The 12559-nt window shown below is 48.3% G+C and overlaps 1 protein-coding gene across 2 annotated transcripts in view; it reads right to left on the bottom strand.

The window, feature by feature from the left end:
- NID2 (nidogen 2) overlaps positions 1–12559 on the bottom strand; it is a 79568-nt gene that overhangs the window by 6534 nt on the left and 60475 nt on the right. For both annotated transcript variants that reach the window (XM_079914459.1, XM_079914460.1), the window contains exons 12-15: positions 5957–6076; positions 4895–5125; positions 1013–1234; positions 230–399 (exon numbers count right to left, since the gene is read on the bottom strand). In XM_079914459.1, coding sequence (XP_079770585.1) covers positions 230–399; positions 1013–1234; positions 4895–5125; positions 5957–6076 — 743 coding nt within the window. The remainder of the gene's footprint in view (positions 1–229; positions 400–1012; positions 1235–4894; positions 5126–5956; positions 6077–12559) is intronic.

Genomic DNA, 12559 nt, shown 5'->3' with positions numbered 1-12559 from the left:
ACTCTGAAATTCCCTTACCACACATCCGAAACCCCATGAGCCAACCGGAGAAAGCGGCCTTGGTCAGTCAGACGTGACTCCCAGCCACAGAGAGCCCCCTCCTCTTCTGTGTGTCAGGCTCCCGAAGACCGCAGCCCAGAAACCCTCCAGGATCCCCCTCCACCTCAGGCCTTGCCCAGATCTGGAAACCCGATGCAGACCCGCCCCCCGGGGGAGAAATCCACTTTACATGCAGCGACAGCAGGGTCTTGGCTGTGTCCTTCTGAAGCCTGGTACCATTGAGGGGCAAGTGGCCGATCTGCTGGCCCTGGGCATAGAGCAGGAAGGTGCCAACAGGTGGAGGGGTCACGTCGGGCCGGGGCGTGGGCCGGGCTGTGGGCGGAGCAACCGTGGGTATACCTGCCGTGGGGAAGAGGAGGGTATGGGTAGCAGAGAGGGAAGGAAACGGGGTGGGTGGGGGGAGGGGAAGAAAAGTTACTTTCCCACATACCAGAGCCTCCAGAAACATCAAAAGTTTTCACCCTGGACAGATGTGCTCCAGATGTTCCTTAAAAGAAATTCTAATTTCTAGGGGTTTTCCCCAAAGATCAATTATGTAAATCACTGCCAATTACTGGAGAGGAAGACAACAAAACATTTCCCTCAGAACAAAGGAGAAAGTTTTCTTTTTCTTTTCTTTTTTTTTTAAGGGAAAAACTCCAGAGCCAGTGTTGTGTCAGCTTCTCTCTGGGGCCCCAGGGTGACACGTGTCCCCTTTCACCCTGGGCTCAGAATAGGGGAAGGGAGGAGGAACTGCATATCGAATTTAGTTCCAGATGTTCTAATTACAGAAACTGTTAATGACAAAACCAAATGTTAAATCTGAATCGGGATCTGGGGCAGACCAGGTTATAAATCAACACGGCTTATCAGTGACTTCTGTTGGACCTGTTCACCCCTCATTCCCCCACCTTCACCCGCAGCTGGCAGCTTTCCTTCAGGGACACCTCAGATGCTGCCCCTGGGTGCTTACATGCAGGGGTGATGCCTGGCTGGGAGCGGGTGCCCGGCACCTCTCTGCCGTCCTGGTCCACACACCAGCAGAAGTCACTCTTCCCGTGGCACTGCAGGGGCATGAAGTAGCCCAGGTCATCGCACTGGGGCACGTACTGGTCGTCCCTTGGTGTGCCACCGTAGTGCTCCAGCAGGCTTTCCCTCCAGCGCTCACAGACGGTCCGGGGCCTCTGGGTGGGCTCTGAGCAGGTGGGGACAAAAAGCCTTTGATTGTGAACCAAGGACGGAATGCAGCACATGGCTTAAGATCCCCACTCCTGGCCTCCTGGCCTTCTTCCTCCTCGTGTCCATTAATGACACTTCAGCCAAGCCCCTGGATGCTGGCCCCGAGTAGCAAAGTGCTCCAAGAAGTTCTCCACAGGAATCAGGAAAAGGGGTCGTCCTGATGCTCCTGTCTCCCTAGGCCAGAAGGATTGTCATCAAGGCCCAGCCACATCAGGAAAGAACAAGAGGAGGTAACATCTGGGGTGCAAGGCTCGCTCAGCCTGGGAAGGGGCGTCTAACAGTCCTTGGGGACTCAGGGCCTACATGATGCTTAAAGCCAATATTTATTCTTTCTCGTTTCAAACTCCAGGACCTGCGTCTGAGAGGGCTGTCTTGACATTGGCCAGCGTGTCTTAGAAAGTATTACTGAATGCCCTACTTACATGGCCTTGAGTATCTGTCCATTGGAAAACTATACTGAGTAAAAATAAAACCTACTGTAATTAGTATGTGTGAGCATAGGAGAGTTGGTGACAAACAGCTTGATACTGACTGTGAGACACTGTAGCTCTGTGAAGTCCTTTGGCCGCCCTGCTCTGGGCTTATCTCAAAGCTGAACCTTCTTCTGGAGGCTCCAGCTTCCCACCATGTTGCTCTGTCCCCTCCTTTCTCCAGCTTCCTTCCCCATCCTTCCCCCTGCCCCCCATGCCCGTACCCCCCTTCCTCACCACCATGCCTAAACTCCTGTTAGCTGCCCTTACAGAGCAGTTTCTCTGCCTGCAATTTTTTCCCAGACTGCTTCCACAGGGCTGCCAAGGCTCTGTCCCAAACACGGCGGTTCTCTGAGAGGACTGCTTCAGGCAGTTTAACTTGTACAGCCTCCTAAGATACGATTACCTAAAGGAACTTAAGTAGAAGGTACTTCTTCATTAATTCCTGCAATTCATGCCTATGGTCTGTAGAATCATACAGCCAAGTACCTACTTATACCATGTGGATGTGTAACAGAGATCTCGGAGGAGAACAAAAACTGGGCTTTCCGCCATCAAAGCTGCTCTCCCCTAGACTTTTCCATGTCACTAGACAGCACCTCCATTCTTTCCATTGCTCAGGCCCAGTCATCCCCGACTCCCTTCTCTCACTCTCCACGTCTGATATGTCAAAAAACGTAAGCTGTATATCTTCACATCTCACCACACCCACTCCTGTCATCTTATGCCAGGATTACTATGATAGCCTTCTTACTGGTTTCCCTGCTTCCATCATCTTTCCTGCCCACCCTCTCCACCACCCCACAGTAAACTCAACTGGCAGCCAGAAAGAGTCCCTTTAAAAAAACTCATTTCATGTCACTCCTTTGGTCAAAACCTCCAATGGCTTCAAAGAATAGTTGGAAACATTACATTTGGGCTCCAGCACCTACACCTCCCCTAGGAAAGGATGGTGAATAAAATCTTCAGAGCTCAAACCCAATGAGCACAACTCCAGGACTCACGACGTTTGTGGGAAACGGATGCCCTTCAGGCTGTCTCTATAGCTTATGACCCACAAGAAGCAAAGCTCTTTTTAAAACATCTTGGAGAAGGAGAGACTGACCTCCTCACCCAGATGTGTCTCAAAGGAACCAGAGAAGGAAATGCCACTTCCTCAGACACTCATCATCCATCACAAGGTGGGATTCCCTGGAGAAGTTCCCAACGCTGCCCCAGATCCACCTAACAAACTCAGAGGATCGCTTCTCAGGGGACCACCCAACAAGGCCCATCTCTTTGGAATGCGACACACAGCACAGTCAGCTTCTGGGAAAGGGGCACCTCACGTCACCTACACGTGGGCATCCCAATCATTCCTTATTATTTCAAGCTACTTCTTGATCCAACCATGGATTTATTTCTATTTCTGGTTGGCAGGGTTTTAAATATTTTTAAATTTTGGGCACAGAATGTTCTCTCTCCCTTCAAAGCTGACCCCATTATGCAGATGAGACTGGTCAGAAATGGCAGCCGAAGACACACCAGCACCGGGAGAGAAGCTTGGCTGTGGGAAAGAGTCTGTACAAAGGAACATGTTCTTCTTTTAGTAATTAACTTTTCATTCTCTTGGCTCCCTTCTGGATCACTGTTCTTAACACATGCCTGTCTTAACAAATTTCATAGAATTCTGAACCATTCCCTTAAGGTGCCTCCCAACCATCTGATTTCTTCAAACCCCAGCTGGAGTTAGAACCAAGACCTTTTAAAGACTAGGCATGAGTGAAACAGAATTTCTCTGTATTCCTTTTTTTTTTTTTTTTTGGACCTGCAAAATATTTTCCTAAAAACAGGGACAGAGAGGAACTAGGAGTGTCACTGTGGAAGCAAAGGTATATATACATCTAGATCAAGCAGTAACACTTCTACTTACATGAATCTTAGAACCACTAATGTCCTGGCCATCACAATTCAGATTATCGAAAGGATCAAAACTGGTAGTAATTCTCCAGTTCTTACTCTCATACGTTAAAAGCCAAGACTAGTACTTATGGAACCCTTTTCAATAGTAAAAATGGATCTTTGGGGGCTTCCCTGGTGGCGCAGTGGTTGAGAGTCCGCCTGCAGATGCAGGGGACGCGGGTTCGTGCCCCGGTCCGGGAAGATCCCACATGCCACGGAGCGGCTGGTCCCGTGAGCCATGGCCGCTCAGCCTGCGCGTCCGGAGCCTGTGCTCCGCAACGGGAGAGGCCGCAATGGTGAGAGGCCCGCGTACCGCAAAAAAAAAAAAAAAAAAAAAAAGGATCTTTGAATAGCAAGCTCATGGATATGTACAGGAATTATTTTGGCTAAAATGATATCAAACCAATTCTATGTTTTCATAATAAAGTTCTTCTGTATTAAAAGAAAAAGTTCTTCCCGTCTTTGAACAACTCAGCGAGGCGTAGAAACCTGCCTTGGCAACCTGCAGTTGGCATGAACTGTGAGCGCTTGGGAACCACACCTCACACAGGTGGGGGGTGCTCAGACGGTAACAGACAGGTTCATGCGCTGCATCTCAGATCACGCAGGCTAACAAAACGGGTTCCTGCATCTCTTCTAAAGGTGACAGGAGCAAGAGCGATTCCCCATCGACATGCGAGCCTGGCTAGAGAGGGCTGGGGTTACTTGCTTAGAGCACACTAGCTGCATCCACCTACACGTGTCATACTTATTTTTCCCACTGATACTAAAACAGCCTTCGGACTGTCTCCTGCACTCCAGAAGTCAGAGTTAAGTGATACAAAGTTACATGGGAAGGCAGTTTCCCTTTTGGACAAGAGGCTGGTCTGGCGAGGTCATCAAGCTCTAAGATCTCCCTAAGCTGCAGTAACAGATTTGGGCAGTGACCTCAGCCTGACCTCCACACTCAGTTTCAACTTCTAGTCTTGTACTTGTCTAAGAGGCTGGAGTCCAACATGCATGTCACGCAGGGGTCTGTGTGTCCCTGTAAGATGAACGTGCACAGGGGTGTGTGCCCACCATTCAAGTGTTCCTAGGAGGAAGGAGGCTGTGCAAGGATGATGCGTGGTCTGGGCAGGGGTTATAATCTATCCCACAGTAAGCAGCGTTCTGCTGCTCTGCCCCAGGCCTGTGCTGGGACCAGGTGTCTTTCCGGACTGGCTTACCTCGTGGTCCGCAGCGAGGCGGGACGGAGCCGGGTGGGGTCCGGGTGCCAGGGACTTCTTGGCCATCGGGGTCCACGCACCAGCAGAAGCCAGTGCTGCCGTGACACTGCAGTGGCAGGAAGTGGCCCTGCTCATCGCACTGCGGGATGTGGAGCTGGGCAACAGGATGAGTGCGCTGGGCCTGGGCATCGCGCTGCTGGCGCTCACAGGGTCTCAGTCCAGAGGTGGGGTCTTCCGGGACCAGAGCAGAGGAGATACAAAGGAGGAGTAAAAGGCATTGCAACCCATCCACTTTTACCAGCCAGCCTCAAAGTCTCCTGAGGGTTTCTTTTTTTCTATAACTGGAAGACAGGATAACATGGGAAAAATAGCAAGGCGCTGGAATTTTGGAGTCCTGGGTTCTTAGTTTAGCTCTGCCACTATCTACCTAATTTCTCCCTAATTCCCACAGTTTGCCCTGTAAGTCCTGGCTGATGACACAGTGAAACAGGCCTCTCCCCTCAGCCCTCAGGGTCCTATTGCTATTTGGGTAAAATGAAGAGCAACCCATGACTTCTGTCCAAACATCCCAAGAGACTCCAGAGAAAACAATTAAAACTGTGTTCATCCCCTGAGGTCCAGAGCTGAAGTCTGAGAAACTCCAGGTCAAGGGCAGTTGCTAGACTGCACCGTGTTGGCCAAGTTCGACTAGAACAGTCACCATGGGGGCTCACTCCCTGCTCACTACTGCATGTGCCTCCTGGTCGGTCAGCTCGATCTCAAGGCTTCATCTAAATTGTGCACTTATCAAAGCAAAGCAGATCACCAGGAGAGTTAACCAGAACTGCTACTAGGAAGGACCATGGATGGGTCATACGTCGGGCCTCCCAGAATGCTAATAACCAGTGAACTATCAGTAAACCAGGCAGCCACAAATAAGGCAGGAAAAAATCCAGAGCCTGGAAAATCCACCAACTCAGGCCTCAGACCCGGGTAAGTCAAGAGTGGGCTGAGGTGCTGTAGAAAAACAGCATTGAAGGATCTGGGAGTTTTCTGTGCCTGATCTGGCCCCCCAGACCTTACCAGGTGTGCACTGAAATCCATCCCCATGATATCCGGGTTGGCAACGGCAGGAGAAGGAGCCAGGAGTGTTGGAGCAGGTGGCCGAGGGGTGACATCTGTTTTCTGAGCATTCGTCAACATCTGCAGTGGTCAGGGAGGGAGAGAGAGGGAGGGAAGGAAGGAAGGGCACAACCTCACTGCACACAATCTATACCACCACATGCCTTTAGTGCGCGCGGATCAACCACGAGGGCTCCACTTCAGAAGACCTTGGGCGTGAGCAGAAACACGTCGGCACCTTAAAGACAAGCTTAACAGTCCAAAGTCGAGGGACACGTTCAGTGTAGAAATCAAACATATACTTCACAGAGAAATATATCCTGGCACCTTTCATCTACAGTGAATTCCAGGAAGTTTTTACCTTTGAACTAGGTCCATAAACCATCCATTCCCTTCCATTGTATTCCATATAATAAATATACGTAACAATAGGTTTTTGTTTTTCCTTTCCTTATTGGCACCATCTCCCTTTAGCACTGATTTACAGATGCAAAGAACCCCTTGAGGCTCCAAATACTTCTTCAACTAAGTAAGAAGCCCATTCAGTCTTACATAGTCAGAGAGTCCTACTACCTAGAATGCCCAATTAATCAGAAATTTTCTTTACTTTCCACCTTTAGAAGAAATAGAAAAGTATCAGAAAAATATTATCAGAGATTTTGAAACAACACACAGAAAAGAAAATCTAAATTTCTCTGGCTTATCAGTACAAACAATTCAGGTCCCAACATTCTCCATATGGTACCCTGAGGATTAATTCTCACATTTCTCAAAACTGCAACATCCTGAAACTTCAAACAAAGGCTGACTTACATTCCTTTTATTTACTGAAATCAGCACAGGCTGACAATAGCAAGACACCACCCCCGCTCCACCCTGCTGCCAAAAAATAAAGAAAGAAAAGTCTGAAAATATAACTGTTGAAACCAATGGCCAGTGGTAGAGATAAGCCATCTTCAGAGACAGGAAGTCTTCCTGAGTAAAAGAAGGACAAAGGGTGTAGATCTGATCAACGCTCAACTGAAAATAAAACAGAGTAGTCGCATCTATGTTTTTAAAACGTGTGAACAGGGAAAAATGCGGGACGGGGTGATCGGTGTAAAACCTAGAGAAGAGGAGTCCCAGAAGGAGAGAACTGCATCAATTCTGTACAGCTCGTGCACAGACACACTGCACCCTGGAAGCCAGAGACTTCCAGCCCTGAATGTGACGTCAGTCAGACGTGGCTCCTCGCCCAGCCTCCGGGACCCAGGTGAAATCTCTTCTAGGGCGATCAGTGCCACCCTTGCTGTGACCATGCTTTCACTGAGCCACCTTCCCATGACTAAGGGCCTTTCCCAGGTACCAGTAAGTGGATGTGCTGGATACACAACACAGGCGTTCCGTTCAGGGGAGAGGAATCTCTGACATCGTAATTAGCAATGTAATCACTTATACTGCTTATCCTCAGGCTCAGGGAGTTTACTGCACGTAAATTAGTTTACTCTGAAGTCCAAAACCGCTGAATGCCCGACACAACCAAGTTCAATGCCACCCAGAGAGGCTCTGCCTAGATGAGCAGTGGGCCTGTCTAGTCACCTTCCTTTCACTGACAAAGGCTGGAAAGTGGTTATACATTCATTTGCAAGGTTAGAATCAAACAAGGTTTGCTGGTTAGCTCCTCAGTTAACCGAAAATAAACCAAATAAAAATAATTACAACAACAAAAAGCTTATCTCCAATCCAATCATCATGGATTCTATAGTGTCCTATTTAATTACCGTTGAGGTTGGCCCTCTGTCTCTTCAGTAGGACAACTCAAATGCCCAGTTGGATGAAGCTGGTGCCCATCCAGATCCTTGGGACTGGAAGATGCTATAAAACCAAAGCTGTAAAAATTAACGTCGAGCCAAATGCAGGAATTTAAAGCTATTCATAATGCATATGCTAGAAGTACTTCTCATGGTAACAGGAACCCCAGGCAATGGCAGGAAGCAGGAATTCCTGAGATACAGGGCCTATTTCTAGAAACCACGGATCAGTTGCTTGTGATTATTTTTGAACTAAGAGAAAGAGGACTCCCCCAGAGGTACCGAGTTATGTTCTTAAAGACTATGGCCTAGGGATTCTGACCAGACCGGAAAGAGCAGCCATCCTCCCACAGATACCAAAGTCAAGGGGAGACAATAACTGATGAACGACCAACAGGGAGAAGGTCTCTGAAGAGACTGAAAGCATCACAAGTGAACAACAGCTGTCCGCCAAAGCTGGAGAAGTTGAAGACTCCCTGAAGCACAGTGCCCAACACCCTCTTTGGAGAACCTTGCACCGTGACAGGAAACTGGAGCCTCGCCAGCTACTCCGGGGCCTGGGTACGGAGCAGGTTACACCCCTCCTTAGGAGCGCCAATCCTGAGGAGTGTGGGGGGGAAACCCGAGCTTTTGTGTAAAGGAGAAGTCTTCCCAGTTTCACAGGCGGTCAGGTGTCGAGAGAAAGCGCAGAGAGACTTTCGACCCCTTGGCAAGGGAGGAGCTTCCTGTTACACCACTGGGGACGGGGGGCTACTTAACCATCACTGTTGGGGTCTTCAAGGACTGGTAGAACACTGAGGTCAATGCAGCGAGGTTCAGGCAGAGTAGAGCCCCTTACCAGTCAGATAACGCAAGATGGCTTGTTCTCAGTGTAATTCTCCATTCTGTCCTCTACCAAGCTGCTAAGAAAACCTGTTTGGAAACTGTATTAAAAATTCTCTATTTTGAGTTCATGCTTTGGTGCTTCAACATTCTTCTCCCTGCCTTACTTCTGAGCCCACACCCAAAAGCAGCTGAAATTCCTTCAAAACAAACCCAACCCCTGGACTCGAGCTTCCCCCTCTCTACCTCCCCTGCTTTGCTTTTGAACCACCCAGTGAAATTTCCTGGCGCCAACTCAAATCGACCCGCCTCCAGACCCCAACAAAGGCTTCGACCCATGAGTTCTTGTTTCCCACCTACTCGGTCAAGAACCCTGCTGCTGGCTGTGCCCTTTGCATCCTGTGTGGCATGCAGTGACCCGCTCTCTGGGACCTGTGAGTATAATCAGCTTCTTCTCTGCTTCTGCTGTGGCCACGCCAACTTTACTATACCTTACCCGCATCGACATGCTTCCAGTAGAAACCATGAGAGAGGACAGTGTAAGTACCTCTCCTCACAGCCCTTCTCTGGGTAATGGGCCATGTGTAACCCAGTACCTCAACTCACACGTGAGGAAAGGTCCCAGCTCAAAACACTCTGCTTTTCCACCCGGCAGGATCACCAAGACCTACAGGGACACACATGCCTGAGAAATATCCAGCTCACACCAATGCAGGGCTGAAATCAATCCCCACTGAGGGAAGCTGGAAAGATTTCATTCTAGTTGCACAGAAGTAATTCCTCTTAGTGACTCAGACTAGGCGGAGAACCCAAAGCCAAGTGCAGCCTCCCCGGGGAACCTGGTTTTTAACAAACTGGCTGGAGAAAAACCCACACACCCTTTTAATGTTAGTTTGACGGAGTGAAAACAAATGTGTGTTTCAAGTGTGCACACCTTCCACAAAATAGAGGCTTCATCTCGATTTTTCTCTTCTTTCTCTATCGCTATGGTCAGTGGGACACATGCACACTGTGACATGCCTTTAAAAATGCACACACACCCACACACGTTTATATACTTATCCTGCAAGCCTCCTTCATGATTAGCCCAGCCTGATTCATGCACAGCACAGGTATTTAGGAAAATGACTATTCATTCTCTACTACCCCACAGTCTGGAAGCTTGGACGGCAACCACAGGGTAACTATGGCAGGCAGCCTCTCAGATGGTCCCCAAAGATCCCTTCCTCCTGCTATTCAGTGACTTATGTAATCCCCTTCCTTTGAGTAACTTGCTTCCAACCAAGACACTAAAGCAGTACTGAGGGGATGTCATTTTTGTGATCACTGCCAACCTGCTGGCAGACCCCCTGCTGAAGGCTTTGATGAAGGAAGCTACTTTGTAGGAGAGGTCCGCGTGGCAAGAAGCTGAAGGTCACCTCCTGGCAACAGCCAGCAGGGACCCGAGGCTCTCAGTCCGATAGTCCTTGGGGAACTGAATCCTGCCAATAACCACGTGAGGCTCTTTCCCCACCTGGGCCTTCAGGTGAGGCCCCAGGTCTGGCAGAGACCCCCTGACTAGACCCTATAGAGCATAATAATGTGTATTGTTTTAAGCTGCTATGTTTTGGGGGGAATTGGTTATGCTGCAGTAGATCACTAATACACTGGGGAAGCAATGGATGGGCTTGGCCTATTTTTAAGTTTGTGGGTTCCAGAGAGAATCTCAAAAATAGAGAACCAGAGATAAAACAGGGACAACTGAACATGGCAGAAATCAGCAAGAAGACAACAATAACAAAGAATGACAACCCTATAAAACTCCCAGCATGGAAAAGTAGCTAATGTCAGGATCCTAATATGACCCCAAAGTGTAACCCAAGTCCTACAGGACAGGCAGAAGTTAAAAGAAGGGAGAGAGAATGATTCTAGAAGGGGTTAGGACAAGAAGCAGCTCACCTACATTAACATTCTGATTTTAACAGTCATCACGTCTAAGCTGCAATAATCTCAACTTCTTTGTTTTAAACCAAAGACCTAAGGAATGAAATACTTTCAAAACACCATCTCTGCTGGCCTGAGCAGCCAGATGTTTAAACATGAAATTCTACTGACCAGATTTTTTCCTTTGTGCATTCTCGTTTCTGAGAGCCAGTAGTGTGTTAAATCGAAATGAAGGATGAGTCCCACGCGGTGGAAAGAGCAGTATTTCCACTGCGGGGCTTAGCAGAAACATGAGAAGTTTATGTGCGTCACCTGACACCCCTCCCTCCAGACCTAGAGGGTACCTCTGTCTGTACAGAGTATCTATTACACATGGAGCTCTCTGGCCGGTCAACTGGGACAAGCATCTGTGACTTACAAATCTACCTCATCCTAACTTGAAATGCACCTGAGCTCTGTCTAAACCTGGGGGTGGGACTTCCCTGGTGGCTCAGTGGTTAAGAATCCGCCTGCCAATGCAAGGGACACGGGTTTGATCCCTGGTCCGGGAAGATCCCACATGCCATGAAGCAACTAAGCCCGTGTGCCACAACTACTGAGCCTGTGCTCTAGAGCCCGTGAGCCACAACTACTGAGCTTGTGTGCCACAGCTACTGAAGCCTGCGTGCCTAGAGCCCGTGCTCCGCAACGAGAAGCCACCACAATGAGAAGCCCGCGCACCGCAACGAAGAGTAGCCCCCGCTCGCCACAACTACAGAAAGCCCGTGTGCAGCAACGAAGACCCAACGCAACCAAAAATAAATAAAATTGATTCTTTAAAAAATAATAATAAATAAATAAACCTGAGGGTGTTTTTAGGGAGAAAAAAAAAACTCAGGGTTGAACTGAGCCACAGCTTTGGGTCATTTCAATATAAACTATGTTTTCAAAAGTAAACCATACAGCTAAGCTTCTGTACAGCAGAAGTGGAAACATTAAAGAGCCAGGTTCAGACAATCCCGAAAAACCCCACATCTGGAAAGGAGTAGAGGGGCTGCGCTGCCCTGACATGTCTATTCTGTCAGTAATGTATGGCTTCAGGCTGCTGGTCCACTCAGCCTGTCCTGCTGAAACCAAAGGGAAAAGGAAGGAGGAGGAGAATCAAACATCTAGCAAAGAGGTCAGGGTCAAGCTATTCGATCAGTTAAGAAGCTCCCAGGAGTTACAAGGCTGTTCTTAGCAAATCAGCTCAGTGGGCCCAGGTATACGGGGACAGAGGCAAGAAGCAATTTGATGAGAGAGGGAAAGCCTGCATTTTAGGTTTATGTTCCTAAAATCAACCCTTTTCCCACCATCCTCTCATTCCCAGTGTCTCATTTAACCATTATTTGTGTGCATTACTGACAGATGTTTCGAAGATCTTTAGTGATTATGTAGATTTACTGAATGATCTCTATATTAAGGTACTACTAATCCCAGTTTCATGAACATTTATAATCAGTGTTATGCCTAGTTTTTCAGTAACAACCTCATACATTTCTAAGTTAAATTTGAACAGTTAGTCCTGCTTTCTGGTTTAGTGATTTTATAAAGTTCAGTATGAAGTCTTAAAGACAGTTAGATTTCTGGGAGAAAAGTTTTGAGTACTTAGGTATGCATTAATATCCTTTTATATCTGTGGATTTATTTCTTCTTCTCTCTCTCTCCCTCTCCCCTTCCAGAGAGAGAGAAGAAAGGGAATAAATTACACAGAAAGAGCTGTATGTATGTTTAGAGATAGCTTAAATTACCACTTCACGCAGGGGAATAGCAACTCAAAATTAGGCAGGACTGGAAGTGCTGAATTAAGCCATTAGCCAGAGAGATTGAAGGATGGAGACTTCCTCCCAGGAGGATATATGCCTTTCCCCACATCCCTCCTGGCTACACTAGCTCCAGGGAACAGAAGGCTACAAGCTGGCAGGGTCTCCCCACTGCTCCAGGCACGGCTCTTCCAAGGACCACCATACATGCTCAACAATCTGGTCCCAGGGCAATCACCCTCGGCCTC

Source organism: Stenella coeruleoalba (assembly GCF_951394435.1).
Source record: "Stenella coeruleoalba genome assembly, chromosome: 2".
Lineage (NCBI taxonomy): Eukaryota > Metazoa > Chordata > Mammalia > Artiodactyla > Delphinidae > Stenella > Stenella coeruleoalba.
Note: the sequence above shows the minus strand (reverse complement) of the source record. Positions and strands in the feature narration are given on the sequence as shown.